This window comes from Vulpes vulpes, chromosome 6 (assembly GCF_048418805.1).
Source record: "Vulpes vulpes isolate BD-2025 chromosome 6, VulVul3, whole genome shotgun sequence".
Taxonomy (NCBI): Eukaryota; Metazoa; Chordata; class Mammalia; order Carnivora; family Canidae; genus Vulpes; species Vulpes vulpes.
In genome coordinates this window covers 76,944,532-76,961,219 of record NC_132785.1, presented here as the reverse complement: position 1 = coordinate 76,961,219, position 16,688 = coordinate 76,944,532, and the positions used below count along the sequence as shown (strand labels likewise).

Below are 16,688 nucleotides of genomic sequence, written 5' to 3'. Positions count from 1 at the left end.
ACCACTATCTACAACTTGTCCCATACTTTTATCTCTGTATTTCTAGGTCTAGTTCAGCAGCTTTCTTCTTTTAGTTTTTATTTCTAACCTACTCCTAGCGTTTACTTTACCCCCTCCATGGTATCTCTACTTGCTATCTGCTTACTATATTTATAGCTCTCTTCCTTACTTCAGTCAAGTTTTCTGATCTGCTGAACTCTTGGTAATTCAGCGCCTTTTCACCCAGACTATACTATCTTCTCCAGACTCAGAGCAGATGTGTGACCTTCCCATTTTAAAAGACTCTTTGCAAATCCTTTCTGGATTTTAGTAATTATAATCTCTTATAGTATTATTGAAATAAACTCAGCAAGTCCTAATGTACTTCTGGATTTGAATTCCAAATGTTTAATATTTTTGAAGAACCTCTGATTAATTCTAGAAGTCCTAATGTACTTCTGGATTTGAATTCCAAATGTTTAATATTTTTGAAGAACCTCTGATTAATTCTAGATGCTTCTAATCTTTCTCTGTACTAAAAACTTTCAGACTAACTGTAACTGTTTATCACACATTTGGAGCCTGTTCTGTAAACCAGACTATCCATATTTTTCTACTGAGATTTACTTTTACTTTAGGGTAAACAAGGCTAATATACAAAATTTTCTTTTTGTCTGCCAATTTTTTTGACCAACTATTGTAGCAAATGTTGCTTAAATCCTCTCTCAATGCTCTTCTATTCTGCCATGTTGCATTATCCTGTGTCAGAATTCAATCTCTGTATAAAAAGTTTGACCTTTCTAATTAATCTATTTATTCCTTAATTTAATAATCATGGAAAACCTTCAATGTGATATGTTATATGAAAGTACTGAGAAAAAGAAAGACAAGTGGGAAACAGACTCACCTTCAAGGACTCTATAGTACAGTGAGTAAGGCAAACTGGTCTAATGATCTGCATACAATGTAATAAGGACTATACTAGAGCTATAGAGACCAAATATAAAACATGCAAAAAAAAAAAAAACACACATGCTAGACATACTAATGCTCAAATAGAGACTCTGGGAAGATTTCACAAAGGCATTTGTTCCAACAAAAGACAAGTAGGAATGTACAAAGCAATCAATTACCAAATGGTTTGAGTTAGATGATGTAAAGAAAAAGGTGATATACTCTAAGAAAAAACAACAGAAAGAAGAAGCATGGGTACAAAGAAGAAATAGCTTTAGGAAAAACAGACATTTCTTATATATCTTTCATGAGATGACAAGATGTTATAGTGAGGAAGTCAGAATTTCTAAATTGAGTAATATGTAACACAAAGTCCAAGATGTGGTTCTGGGAATGGATTAATGAAATAGACCGATGGTGAAGGTATTTGGAGAAGAAGAAATTAAGGAATCTAGGTACTGAAAGTGTCACCTACTAAGACATGGAAATCATTTAGAAAAATGGCAAGAAAAGAAAGAAGAAATGAGAGCCAAGACTTCGCTGACTGCATGAACATGCTCAAAGACAGATGAAACAGCTGACAGGAATTGACTGTAGGTATGTCATTTCTTTTTATCTTTTTACTTTGAAATAATTTGTCTTATAAAAAAGTTGCAAAAACAGTACAAAGAATTCCTATATACTGGGTGAAGGCACTCAGGTTCTCCAAATCTTAACATTTTACCACATTTATTATTCAATCTCTCCAAATCTACCTATTTACCTGGCTATCTGCACATACAACTTTTTCCATAATATTTGAGAGTAACTTAAAGGCATAATGCACTTTGACTTTTCAAGTCAATTTGAAGATACTGCTCCATCATACTGCATTTTGCCAAGTTTTCTTTACCTTTTTCAAAGCCTGACTTAACTTCAATTTCTCAATTAGTACTGTCTCTAACCAAGAGAAGAGAGCACTTAGTGACTCTAACTCAGTCTTCAGTTATTTTCCCTAAATTCTCTAACCCAGAAGACCATTATGAAGTGATAATGGGGTGAAGCTACTACAAGCTTTGGTTGAGCTTTTTTTGGTTGCCCCATCACCCAAAAAAGTATTGTATACAGAAATATAAATATATAAGGCAATACAATGCAACAAAAAGGGAAGTTATAGGCACACTAGTCAATTAGAAAGAGAAGATAAAGGTTTTAAAGAAAAAACATTCACTCTTGATTCAAACTCTTATCTTCAGGCAGAAGAAAGCTTAAAATAAAACTATCCTATTAATTCCTTTCTTTCAAATGGTTTAAAATGGAAACTCTATCTTCTTTAGTAATCTGCTTCAGTGTTTAATCAATGTCATTGTTAACTGTTCTATCATTATGACTAACAGAATTAATACTATTTAAATATATTTCTCCATATGGACTTAGAGAATAAATTATCAATCTCTTCTTCATTCTTCATAAGACTCTGAAGTCTTTCTTTCCTAAGGGTTAAATGACAGGGAATTTTTATGCCTACTATCAATTCCTTTATATACTTTATTTGCTCTTCTGTGAGCATACTGTATTACTGGACATAAGAACCTGACTACTTCAAACCAAATTTATTTCCCAGTTTTCGCTATTAGTATCTTATGCTATCACTACCATATAAACTATGATCATTTGAAAATCATATTATAGAGGATTACTACTAGGTATTCCTCAAACTGCTATTGCTAGAGACAGTTTGTTCATCTGGACAAGATGAGTGGATTTCATAAAGATATGGGGGAATCTCAATATTTAAAACATGTGCTGAGGCTACCCGCAATATATGTTTGAAGACCTTGTGTCACTCTAGTGACTTTCATGCTATTTCCAATGGACCACTGTCATGATCTAACAAATTTTCTTTACTTGGAGGTACCAGTATTGTCAACTATCTCGATGCCAACGTTGCTATTAAATTCTCAATTCCTTAGTCTAGAAAATTAACAATATTATACCATTTCCTTCTCTAGGAAAGAAAGCTCTAGAATCCCCTTTGAGTTCAATTCTCCAGACAATGATACATTAGTTAATGTATAATACATTCGGTTATATGACGCTACCCAGCAAATCATGACTTGTGGCAAAAAATAACTGTTATTTCTCAACTGCTACACAGAAGTGAGGAGGTGGCTAGAATCAAACAGAGATTCTTAAAGGCTGGGAAATTCTATTCTGTCTGGCTTTGTAAATAGTTTGTGACAACTGGTATCTGTGTAAACGGATTTGATGGTCCCCTGGGGGGGTCAATACTGTTTACAGAGCTGTTTCTTCAGAGTGGTTGAGCTAGAATTGTCTCTAGGGACCCTACCAGGGTTACTCAGAATAGCAACATGCCAGCTACCTGAGAGCTCAGGGTAGAAAAAAGGGCAATAGAAATAGGCAAGTACATTCAAATAAATGGATCTCTTGCACCTTCAGATGCAGGTGCTACTTAGGGGCATTTAGAGCTAAAACGAACCATAAAGGAGGCAGTTTGTTAATGTGCTCCCATATGCTTGCTCACACAACTGGTCACCACTTCATTAAACTTTTTTTTTGGAGGGGAGGGATGATTAGTTAAACCAATGGCATGTGATTTTGTAAATGTAAAACGAACAAAAATCTTGTGTTTATAGCTTCTTTCTTTTGTATATTGTCTATTATTACATTATATAAGAACATCAAAATGATAGGACACACTTTTTGCTACTAAATAAGACTGTAAATTTGATGTGATGGTGTAATTACTACAGTAGTCCCATATTGTAAACAAAAGATATTGTCTTTTTTCAACAGTTAAGGATTTCTCTAAGTGAGCATTAGTTTCAACATAATCAGAACAGCAGTATCAGTTAGTAGCCCCAAATAACTTCTACCAGTTCATTCTGGAAGTTAAATGCAGGTTATCTATATGTGTGTACAAATACTATTTATTTCCTTTACTAAATAATGCTGTTTCCTTATATGGGGGAGGGTTAGTTTCCCACATAGATGCATATGTGGGCTTCCCCATCCTTTGCCAAACATAAAAGAAAAAGACATCGAAACTTGTGCCATATCTCAGTGGTCTCATCTGAGTGTACAAGAGAAAAATTTAGACCTTCCAAGTAGAACATTGGTGTATTTAGATCTTCCAAGCAAAGCCACAGTGCATGAGCTAAAGATAAACAGCAGGGTTTGAATTCGGGCTCCACCACATGGCTATATGACCTTTAGCAAATTACTTAACCTCATTAATTTCCCTATCAATAGAAGTACATAATAATAGCACCTATCTCAAAAGGTTGTTATGAGGATTAAATTATTTAAATTATATAATCTCTTGGAAAAGTTTCAGCACAGAGTACACTCTCAATAAATGTTAGCTATTATTATCTGCAAAAACCTGCTTGGCTAAAAGCAAAAGTTTTTTTTTAAGCAAAAGATTTTTAAATTAAGATATTAAAAGAATAAATAATAAAATTAAAATATTCTTATTAAAATATCCAAAGACATGGACATAAAAATAAATACAATGATTTGTATTTATACAAATCATATAATGCTCATATAATGATAAACATAAAGAGATAACACTTAGGTAAAACTTGTAGTTAACATATAATGGTTTAATTAAAGCACATTACAGATTATAAAACTATTAAATTACAGAAGTAATAGGACTTCGAAATTTAGAAATCCTGACACTAGGAAAAGATCCTGAAAGAAAATTCATCACACAGAAAGAAAGTTTAATAGTATTATTTCTGAGATTTAATCCCATAGCAAGAAAATAAGAAATTTAAATAGTCTATTTCTGTAACATAATTTGAGCATTTACTACAATGGCACAAAATTAGATATAATCAGGACTATAGCTAGTAGATCACAGGTACTTATCCTTCAGAGATTCTAATTTAGGAATCACAAGAAATTAGGTAAGTTTTGGATCTCTGGCTTAAAAAATGGAAACTTGTCACTTGGATATAGTATACTCTCTCAGGTTTTAATATATTTTGGCTTGAACAGAAATAAGAAGAAAACAGAAAGAACCATAACTTTTATTTTCATTGGTCTACATACACCATCGCCTGAATTTCAAGTGCTCACAGCCAAACATAGCCAGTGGCTACCATGTTGCAAAGCACAGATACAAAGTCTTATGTAGTTCTAATATAAAGTGTAATATATATAATGAAAAGAAGTTTAAAATATATGGGGATGGGGAAGAGGCAGGATATAGCTATCAGATATTGAAGTAGGATTTTATAGAGGTTTATGAAGTTGGAAAATCATAAAAACCACATAATTTATTCATTTGCACGTGAAGGTTCAACATTCAAAATAAACTACATCTTTTACATCTTATACATGGTTGCATATTTAGATAAACATATCAAAAAGGAGTGGTGAGGTTATTTCATCTTTAAGACAACTGAAGATTTAGGGTTATCATATTTCAAATTATCCACTGGTTAGCCATGAAACATATTTACTGGAATTTTGTCATTTGTTTTATTATGAAAAAGCTATTTAAAGTGGTGGTACTAAACCAAATTTTAAAAAGTGTTTGTTTCATCAGGTTTGAATAGTCAGGAGCACATCAACATTCATTCTATTAGGGAAGAGAACAGATTTCTGTGTAAGAACTGAATTCCATCATAATGTTTCAGATTCTAGATTTTAATATCCTTTACTGTATGAAGACCATGAACACAGTGTAACAGTATAATCTCCTAAAGCTTAGGCTACCTAATTAACTTATGAACATAACACATAAATTAAAGCTCTGTGAAACTTGTATCATCCTATTTAAACCATTACAAATATTATCTAGGTTGACATAATTGTGAAAACTGTCCTCAAATTTTATTAACTAACATGAGTGGTCTTTATTTTTCTGCCTCAGTGATATGAATTATTTGGCTACCTACTATACATTTCTAACCTTTTCAGCCTTTCTCAATTTGTGTGATAAGAATAATTTATATAAAGTAATTAAAATATGAATAATGAACTTGGTAAGTCTTAAATTTCTACAATTGCAAGTAAAACAAGTTTCATAATTATCTATTTTTTGTTTGTTAAGTGCAAACACATACTGACTGCCCATGAATTCAACAATTTCATAAATCACTTATGGATGCTAACTTTCCCAGTAACATTTGTTATTGGAGAAAAAAGAGAAAAAAGACAGAATTTCATCTGTGCTTTTCATTTTATTTAAGGGCATTTTTAGATTTGAAAACAAAATAGAAGAATTACCAGTCAGACACTAAGTGGAAATCACTGAAACACAATGTTAGTTCTAATGGATGGATGACTGTGTTTGGTCTTTTGAAACTTTGAAGTATAGGTAAGTCTTGATCACACAAATTAATAAATCCTAAAGCTGGAGTTAACAATAACCATTACACCCAAATTCTGCAGCTTAGCCCAGCCAATTTTTCAAAAGGTCAGGTTGTGAACTGGAGAAGATCAGGGAGGTCCACCGCATAGCTTTGTTGCCAGGCATCTCTCGTCTGGATTGTTGCAGGCATTTATTAGTATTCGTCAGCAGACTCAACAGAGCAAACAAGAAATTCAAGCACGAATAATAAAATGAAATGCTGCTATATAACCCTTTGTCATTCAGCAAATATGGGACTTTTTAGCTACATTGTTCCTAAACCTGGGTTACTACTTTAATTTTTCTCCACAGTGCTGACTGAATGAGTATGCATGTGTGTTAAATGCAGAGCTCCCCTAACAACTGCAGGACTGCCATTTAATCTGTTGGTAGATGGACCATTTCCTGTGGGAACCCTAGCTATGATTTCCAGATCCACCAAATAAATCTCAGATTAAGATTCCAAATGAAACCTGCCTTTGGCAGATAAAAAATGTCAAGATGGATATAAACAGTAAAATTATAAATTATCTAGGTGTTGCATGACAAACCAATGTTCAATTTTTTTTGTTGACATGTGCCCAGATATCAAAACTATATGAGACATTCATCAAATGTCACACTTTCATAATATTGGAGGCATCATTAAAACTGTTTGACTAAGGACCTCAAAGTGTTTAAGCAGTAGCTCAAAAGTATATTTGTGCAAAGTAGAAGAATAAATTTACATATCAGCAGCAGCTCATAAGGGATGGGTAAATATTCTGTTTATCTCTCATTGTAATTCAGGTTACTTTAAATACAAGGTATTAGGAAATCATTATACTCTATATGGCATCATTACATAACTTTCTATGCAAATGATGTGTGTTTTATTCAAATCTACCATTTGTTTCTCCAGGAAAAAAACAAAACACAAAACCAAAACACCACAAAAGCATAGAAGGAAAAAGTAGGGGACTCCCATTTCATCAATCAACCATGACTACTATACAAGTGTATTGTTGGTCAGTTATAGTATCATCAGCCCCATATTAGAGTTAACATTTATAACTTTCTTAAAAAGCACTAAATATCTGAAGCGAAAACAAGCCTGAGAAAAGTAAAAAAAAAAATTTAATGTTTTCATTTCAAATGACTTGGGGAAAGGGAAGAGACTTAAGGAAAAAAAAGGTAATAAAAGACCAATATAGAACATCTTAGCAAATAGCCTGTTAAAAATGCAGAGGAAGTCTCTACTGCATTCTCAGGAGATCACGTATTGGCTTTTTAATGAAAATTTTTGTTTTGTCTTTGGTCTTCTTACCTGGACTAATGCAGCCTTGTCCTGGCCTTAAACTCTATACTGATTGACTAAATATGGGCACTGAAGATTTCTAAAAGGAAACAATCAGATTTGCCAAACTGAAATCATTATTTTTTTTTAACTCTAAACTCTTAAAAACAGTTGTGTATAAAGTTTCAGTGACTACAAATATGCAACTTTTAACAAAAATTCAAAAATATCTAATCTACTTAAAATAGGAATTCTTTCCAGTTATAAATTCTTTACACTTAATCTGTGGAAAGAATCCAGAATACTCTATACTCCACATCCCAAATGTTTATACACAAGCCCAAATTTTAAAGATGATGTATTCGTTCTATCTTTCCTATTGTATTTCCCCTAACACATGTTGGTTCGAGAAAAAACTAATGCTAAATTAAACCCCACCTATTCTAATCTGATTAATATTAATCTGAAAATTTTGAATGGGGGGAAGAAATAAAAAAGACATTAATTAAAGAACGAAATAAAGGTTGTTAATGCTTTATTTTTTTCTTTTCTTTATTTTTATTTTTTATACTTGTAGCAAGAATTACAATCAAACTCTACTCATTGGATCAGAGACCCCTGTGGTGTTACTTGCCCCTCTAGTAGCACACTACCTACACTTGCAAGCTCATTGGCCAGTCAGAGGCCTCAACTCCAAGCTCTAATAATGTGCATGTATTTAATTTTGATAAATCAAGAAACATTACTATATTTTGGTACATGTCAAATTACCTTAGGTACAGCCAGTGAAACCATTGAAAAAGAGAATTTAATTTTAAAAATATTTAATTAGCAAAAACTAATATATTCAGTATCTATTCCACAAGTATAATTTTATCAATATGAACATCATTTTTAACTCTTCACCCACTAGCAGCATCCTGATTTTAAAGTACCAGAAAGTTTCCGTATGTGAAGACTAGACTTACTCAAAAATTAAAAGTCAAATAGGATTTTTAAAAATAAATACTTTTAATTTACACCTTATCAGTACAATTTCACTCTTTGGCATAAAATTATCGAATCTACCCCAAAGCTCCAGATTAGAATATTTTTAATTCAGTCATTTAGACTATGAATTTCAAAATTTTGTAGCTTTATTTGTTGTTTGCCTTTTCACATTCTCTAAGAAAAAACAAAAAACACAAAGAAAAACTGCATCTGAAACTACTCCCTAAAAGTTAACAATGTCCTACATGTTAGGCTGTTCTGAATTACTTACACACACACACATACAACCCAAAACTAGTGAGTAAATGTAGTCACATCAATGCTACTCTACAAAGAGCCAATTAACCTGGACCGACTGTGTAAATGGCTATAATTTCAGTCTATACACCCATGTATATTGATTCAGATCTCCAAAATCAACAAAATGCCAGTACACACTCAGGACTTTATAGTAATCATACTAAAGGTAAAAAAAATATAGCCACTATGGAGACCATAATGGCTACCTTAAATATAATTAGCTGATATCCTAATTTCTAAAAAAAATTCAAAATTCAATGTTATATTAAAATTTGTGTTGTACATATGTGGTCCAGGAAGTGCTCTAGCATAAACAGGCCATAACCAGAAATCAATGAGGATTTTTATCAAAGACCTCAGAATCTTAAGGATGGTGAACATAAAGCAAAAAATTTTGAAAAATAAAGGTATTTTTTTTTCTATTTCAAAAAAAAAATAATAGTTTCCTGGCCACAAGTAAATTTGCTAGAGCTTATATATAAAAGTAGAGTTTGATTTCCTTAAATCAAAGAAAAAGTTACAAGCTGTAAAAAGAGAGGATCATACCATTAGTACAGAAATAATGGGGGAGAATTAAACCTATTAAAAAAAAGAAATTTCCCATTTGTTGTGCTTATTATTAGTAATTATCAATTTTATAAAATAAAGGACCAAAGGTATAGTAAGAACTCCACATGAAGAGTATAGCCTGAACTGATTTAAAATACTTAATTAAAAACAAAAACAGAAGGTAAGACTCCTATTATCCCACAAACTTCACCCCTTATTCAGAATTTATGGGTAGGTTCATTAATTGTAGCAAATGTTCCCCTATAGTGGAGGATGTTGATGGTGGGAAAAGTTGTGTGTGTGTTAAGAAGGTGGCTAAGGAAGAGGGGATATAGTGGGAACTCTACACTTTCCTTCACAATTTTGTTGTGAACCTAAAATTTCTCTTCAAAATAAAAACTGTTTAAAAACTGCCAAAAAATAAAGAAAAATAGAATTTATGGCATAAATTCACAAGTGTGAGTTATTCAAATCAGAAACAATGAATCTCAAAGCATAGCTTATAAACTTTATAACCAGATAGAAAATTTAAGTTGTCCTTGTACACATTTTTTTACTCCATTTTTTAAACTTAGGCCAACAGTAGTTAATGGAATCATTAATATCACACTTAGAAAAAAAGGTGTGAAGAATCCCATTTAAGTTATTTAAAATAAGATAAACTTACTTTTTTATGAAAGAGAATAACCCCATTCTTTTAAGAGTAGCCTTAGCATTTCCTCTGTAAATGAATCAATCCTTGTTGACCAGCTGCCAGTAGTCCTAAAACCACTCTTCAAATATCCTAGATGGTCATGTGTGAGAAGCTACCAGCACCCTATTAAGTTAGGTCATATAGAGATAAATAGTAAATTTAATCAGACCTAGGACATGTTCTTTTTTAACCCTTCTATGGCATATGGAAAATTTAAAAAATTCATTTTTAAATTCACACTTGCCAAAAGGAAAAGAAAGATAGGTGTGGTGCCACTAGTCTGAAGATTTTTATTGCAATTGAGATTTCAATGCAGCCAAAATTAGATTCTACCCTAAATGAATATTATTGATTTTATATTCTCTTCTAACAAATATAAACATACTAAATACAAGCTACACTACTTTGAAAAATTTAGTTCCTAATGGTATTGTGAACATTATATTTGAAAAGAATATTTTTATAAAACTAATAGTAACCATTTCAAGTACTGTTGTTTCAGTTTCTTAAAAGTTTTGAAACTTTTTTACAGACCTACCTTTCACAGCTGGGTAGAATAACAATAACAACCACCACCACCAATTATTTAGGTCCTGTAAAATATGTTAACAATTTTTTTTTTTTAAAGCACGTGTAAAAGACCATCACCACCACCACACTAGTGAAAATAATTACTCTGGTATGTGAAATACAGATTATATAAACTCATTTCCTTTTTAGATGTTGCAGTAGAGCTTTTAAATACACAATCCCTAATCTCCAAAACAGTCCAAAAGGAGTTATCTCCCTATTCTAAACACAAGAAAACTCAGTACAATTACAAAATTTGTGTCCAAGTCCAGGTAGGTAGTAAGTAGAAGATTAAAAAACCTAAAATCCATGTCTATCTAGCTCCAAAACCTGTTTTTTCTATTTTAACATTTTATGAAATTCTTAAGTGCATTGGTTCTCTAGTAAAATTTACTTTCTGCTATGAAACAAAAACATATTGCAATAATTTTTAAGGAAAATATACCATTACTTAATAGAAAGCCAATTATTAAATACAATTCAAGTCCTGTAATTTAACAGGGAATGATTAAGTATCAGATTTAAAACACTGAATGTCAAGCAGTGTCTAATCATAATGCCTAGGAATCTTTTTTCCTACCAGCTATTTTGCTGGTAGAAATAGATGGCCATTCTATGCAACTCACCATTTCCTTTTTCTCTGCCTTAAAAAGAAAGTTTATGAAAATGATATGAAATTCTACAAGTATATTTTAGTTACAATGATCAGACATTTAAAAGCATGCTAGATGTTTCTCTGTAGTATTTTTAAAGATGTCTCGCCTTATAAAATGCTCGCAAATCATGCAATAGTTTGAGATATAATTCAATTACAGAACAACAGATGGACAAAAGGTAAAAATAATACATACTTTGTGAAAAGACAGAAAGATAGATGAACCAATAATAAAAGAGGCTGATGGTGGCACACAGGTTCCAAATGCCAAACAAAAATAAACAGTATTCTGACTCAACAAGAAACTAACAAATCACTGACAAGTTACCTTTTGCTGGGTTTTAGTTATTTATTTTGCTCCACAGAAAAACGGTAAGAATCATGCTTACAAAAGATAATTGTTAGTTTAATTCTAAAGTAAAGAGGACAGTTGCTTTTTACTTAAATTCAGCAATTTAAGATTTTTTAAATATTTGCTAGCCTCCAGTAAATGACAGTACGAAAGGACTCGAAGCAGTTCTAGCAGTGGTTTTTCATCTCGAGTTTCAAATGAATACAGTGATTCAAAATCATGTTTGCTTTCTAAATTTAAAAGTAAATAGTTTAAAAACACAGGATTCATATAGAAATTGAGATAATATATGTAAGTGAAAATAACTTCTCTAGTATAAAATACATATTAAATATAATTCCCTAAAATAGTAAACCTAAAAATCATATTGAAGAAACTCGCAAAATTCATAGGTTTTTGTCTGAAGCTTCCTCAAGCTGTATGATTCTTACCATTTTTTGCCTTCAATTTTGAGGTAAGAAATATTATAAATACAGTAGACTTAATATTTAATTTGGGTAGGCACAGTAACCTTTTTTAACCTATCTTAGGGAACACTGACCCCTAAAGGTTCTAAATTTAAATAAGTTTCACAATATTCTAAATTTAAATGGCATCTGGACACCATTTTTCCCTATATTATTGTAGATACATACACTTATGGCAGATATGTTTGTTTATAAATATATAAGCTATTTTCAGTCGACTGTTGAGCACTATAAGCAACTGAACCACATTTCTGCCAATTTAATAAAAACCACCAAAATTTAATAAGAAATATCCTGCTTCTCCCACTGCCTGTGTCTCTGCCTCCCTCTCTCTCACTGTGTGCCTATCATAAATAAATAAATAATTAAAAAAAAAAGAAATATCCAGAAAATTATCATACTATTCCAAAAAATTACAACAGACTTCCAACCCTCATGCCTTTTTCTTACATAGTTAAGTAAATAATAAGTAAATGTTTAAAAGAGCTGGGCAACCAATCACATAACAATTCACTCTGGGGGGCTAACTTTACATGCATCCTTTGATTATAACATTTCATTTTTTTTTCTGAAAAAGCAGAAACAACAAAAAAAGAACCCTGACAAAGTTTTCATAAAAGGGAAAACATCATTTACTTCTTAAGAAACTAGAAGATACTACCCATACTTACTTGGCACACATGTTGATTCACTTTCCAACAACACAACTTTAAATTTCAGCCATTTAGAGTAAAAACAACTCTTCAAGAAACCTGGACAAGTTTTGTAGATGCCTTCATCCATCCTACCTACCAACCACAGCTTTACATTTTCTAAACTGTCAATAATGACAAAAAACAAAAAAAGTAAATTGTTCTGTTGACATTATATACCTCATCAACTCAGACTTCAAATATCTCAGCAATGTTTCTACACTAAAGTTAGATAAAGAAGAGCCATTTTACAACCCTTATAATAAGATTTGTAAGACATGCCACAAAGGCATGTCTATGTAACATAAGTTTTTAGTGCTCTATTTCTTAAAAAAAAAAAAAAAGTAAATATGAAGTAAAATAATTGATTATCCAAGCAGGCTATGAACACTAGTATAAGACAGAGCTTTGAAGTAATCTGTGCTTTACAATAAATCCTGTGAACCCTGATGTCAAGGCAATGACCATGTGAGATTTTAAACGTATCAATTATCATAAAACTCAAAAGATACTACATCTACCTATTTAATTTTATTCCTTAATAATGTTTCATTAACAAGCCCTTTATATAAAGGAATGTCCTATTCCTACTTCTGATGTAAAAAAAAAAAAAAAAAAGCCTGAAAAATGCAAATTTTCTTAATGATGTTTCAGTCACGTCTATTGTGGTCTGTGCTTTCTGCAAACTATTTATGCATCTATGTCTTCAACCCTAAAGCCTTCTTTTCTGTAAGTGTCCAAGAGCTTCAGCAGCTCCCTTCCTTAACTTCTTTCCTGGTTATTCTATACTTATGAGAAGTATTTCCTCCACAGCCTGTTGCTTTAGATATATTAAAAATAATTCCTTTGGTTCCATAGAGATCCTTTGTCTATAATTTGAACAACATGATTTCCACAGCAATGTGACCTCTGAATAGGGAACATAAATAACAGGGGCATCATTATTTACTTCCTCTTTTCTTATTATTGCACATAAATGGAATAAAAACTGCCTTGAGCTCTTGGAAAGAAGAATGTTTCTTGTTTATTTGCATAAATGAATAAAAACAGCTACAACAAATTAGTTCCCAGCTTCACACCAGTACAAACTTGAATAAAGAAAGCAGACTGAAATTGTCACAAAGCCCATTCACTAAAAATATAAACTTTGAATTAAATGCCTCTACCTTATTCAGCTATAACCTGCTATTACTTTGTACACAATTCAGTTACTTGGATTCTAAACTCCTAACAAGCAGCCTAGAATCACAAATTAGAAGAGAAAGCTTGCTAATGGCAACAAATTTATAATAAGACAGAAATAAAAAACAAATGCAGAAAGCACAGCACCTTTCTATAATTCAAAAGAATGTAGAACTATTATTTAATAAAATGATAACAGAATAGTACCCCAAAATGGCCTTTAACCTTCTGAAAAAGGTAACTGTGTGGTTGATATATAAGGAAGAAGAACCCTAGTGGGGAAGGGAGAATCAAAAAAGGAAATGTGTGCAATGTTTTGGTAACAGTCTAATAACAGTCTAATAATAGTCTAATAACATAAAATTTAGAGGAAATAAAAACAATGTACATAGAGATTTAAGCCTTCAACTATATGCAACACTATATTCAGAATGATTAGTTTCCTAGGGATTCCAGACTTGCAAAATTTTATCTTAAGAGACCTCAATTAAAAAAAACTTAACATTTTGGCAGCCCCCGTGGCGCAGAGGTTTAGCGCCGCCTGCAGCCCGGGGTGTGATCCTGGAGACCCGAGATCAAGTCCCACATCGGGCTCCCTGCATGGAGCCTGCTTCTCCCTCTGCCTGTGTCTCTGCCTCTCTCTTCACTCTCTCTGAATGAATAAATAAATCTTTAAAAAAAAAAAAAAACACTTAACATTTTTTAAACCCCTCTCTTTATGGCTCCCTGATATCTTGCTCAACAGTGCCCTGCCTGCCCTATTTACCTGCCCTATTTACCTGTGTGTGTGTGTGTGTGTGTGTGTGTGTGTGTGTGTATGCATGTGTATCTATCCATCCATCTACCCATCCTCTTTCTTTTTTTCAGGCCATCTCTTGGTCTTGTTATCTTTTAGACTATGTTTCCATCTCTGGCTGTTCTCTCCCTTTGCCTATGCATTTTGTTCTGTCTCTCTCTGGTAGGGTCTCTTTCCGTCTCCCTCTGCATATCTGTCTGTGGCTCCACTTCAGGCCCCCTCTGGCTTCATCTCTCTGTGGGTGTCTCTTCCTGAGTGCATGTTTTGCTGTGCACCTGTCTCCACCTCTATCTCTGTATCCGAATGTATCTTGGTCTGTTTCTCTGTGTCATCTGTCTGTCTGTCTGTCTCTGTATATCTTCTATCTTCCTTTGCTGTTTGTCTCTTTTCCTGGGTGTGTGTGTGTATATGTTTTCCCCTGTCTCGCTCCCTGTATGTCTCTGTCTCTTTCTCACCGGGTTTCTCTTCCTCTGGTATCTTCCTGTGTGTATCCACATGTGTGTGTCTTTCTCTGTGTGTGTGCTTCCACATGTATGTCTGTGCCTCCCTCTTTGACTCTAGTATCTCCCTTCTATGTCTGTATCTCTTTGTGCTTCTTTCTCTGCAATGTGGCTCTCCCTATGCACCTCTCTCTCAGTCATTCTCTCAATCTCCCCTCTCAATCACTTTGTTTATATGTTTCTTTCTCTCTCCCTGTGTATGTTTCTCTTTCTCTCTCAGTATCTCTTCCTCTGTGTCTTTCTTTGTGTCTCTTTTGCAGTATGTGGGTCTCTTTGTGTGTGCTTCCTTCTTTGTATGTGTGCATGTGCGCTTGTCTGCCTCCATCTAATATACTGCTTAGAACAAACACACTGCATTCAGTGCCTTGAACTAGCACCACACCTGGGGTTTGGTATTAATACCTTAAAAGTCCTTACCTTTTGACCAGTCCTCCATTTGTACTTCTGTTCTTGTTTGCTCTGGCAATGTCTCTGGTTTTTACTCCAAGATTTGAAGCTAAAATAAAGCCAACTCTAGATAAATAAACTTAAAACAATGTATCAGAACACACCTAAACCTTACCTTTGTTTAACAGAGAATTTACAGGATAAATGGTTTTCTAAAACATTTATAATGGGACTATTAACTGTATATTTCAACAGATCAAATTGAATCTTTTTTCTCAGAAAAAGGTTCTTTCTTTCACACTTATATTTTAGTAAATACAGCTCAGGTTAAGTTTCCAGATATTCTTGCTCCTTTGGTTAAAGAACCATTTAATTTATTTAAATCTTTTTGAACTCTAACAATTTAAGAAAAATAAAACTTATATCCTATATGTCATAAACTTTATATCAAAAATTTCAAATTTATTGAATTGAATTTACAATGTGTATTTTCATATAAAATATTTTATACTTGTAGAAGTCAATAAAATACTATTTGAATTTTTAAAAAAACAGAAAGACTATTATTAACTTATGGAATTACTGATATTTGTCTTGCATTTGTTTTCATAATAAACATGACAAAAGCTACACAAGGTTTGTTGTGGGGGTTTTTTTGGCATGCTTTTTAAGGAGAATAAAATTTGATTTACCTCACAGCTAGAACTCTGTGTTCTTTTAAAAAGTCCTCAAATAAAGCTGTAGTAAGCTTCTCCCTTTCCAATTTTCTCTAAATATGTTGATCTGGAGTTGGCAATCTTTTTCTAAGTTCCTCATTTACTTTTGGATTAGCTGAAAATATAGGAAGTTATTAATATCAAAGAAATATGTCCCAGTCAATGAAGCCATTTCCCTACATATTGCCCAAAAAGGTTAATAATAATTGCAGTCTTTTAATAAGAGATTCATATAGCAAGACATGTAGAAAATACAGTCTT

General features: G+C 32.5%; 1 protein-coding gene and 1 pseudogene across 13 annotated transcripts in view; both read right to left on the bottom strand.

Annotated features, from left to right (window-relative positions):
- MIPOL1 (mirror-image polydactyly 1) overlaps nt 1-16,688 on the bottom strand; it is a 323,462-nt gene that overhangs the window by 257,782 nt on the left and 48,992 nt on the right. For 5 of the 13 annotated variants that reach the window (XM_026019075.2, XM_072761446.1, XM_072761449.1 and 2 more), the window contains exons 2-3: nt 16,404-16,542; nt 15,742-15,820 (exon numbers count right to left, since the gene is read on the bottom strand). The exons of 3 other annotated variants lie outside the window; for them this stretch is intronic. In XM_026019075.2, the coding sequence (XP_025874860.1) occupies nt 15,742-15,760 (19 nt within the window). In that variant the 5' untranslated portion in view covers nt 15,761-15,820; nt 16,404-16,542. Of the gene's footprint in view, nt 1-10,648; nt 10,704-12,825; nt 12,972-15,741; nt 15,821-16,403; nt 16,543-16,688 lie in introns of all 13 variants that reach the window. 5 more of the 13 variants (XM_072761447.1, XM_072761450.1, XM_072761448.1 and 2 more) reach the window with 4 other exon arrangements.
- On the bottom strand, nt 8,147-8,292 carry LOC112935379 (small nucleolar RNA SNORA62/SNORA6 family; annotated as a pseudogene).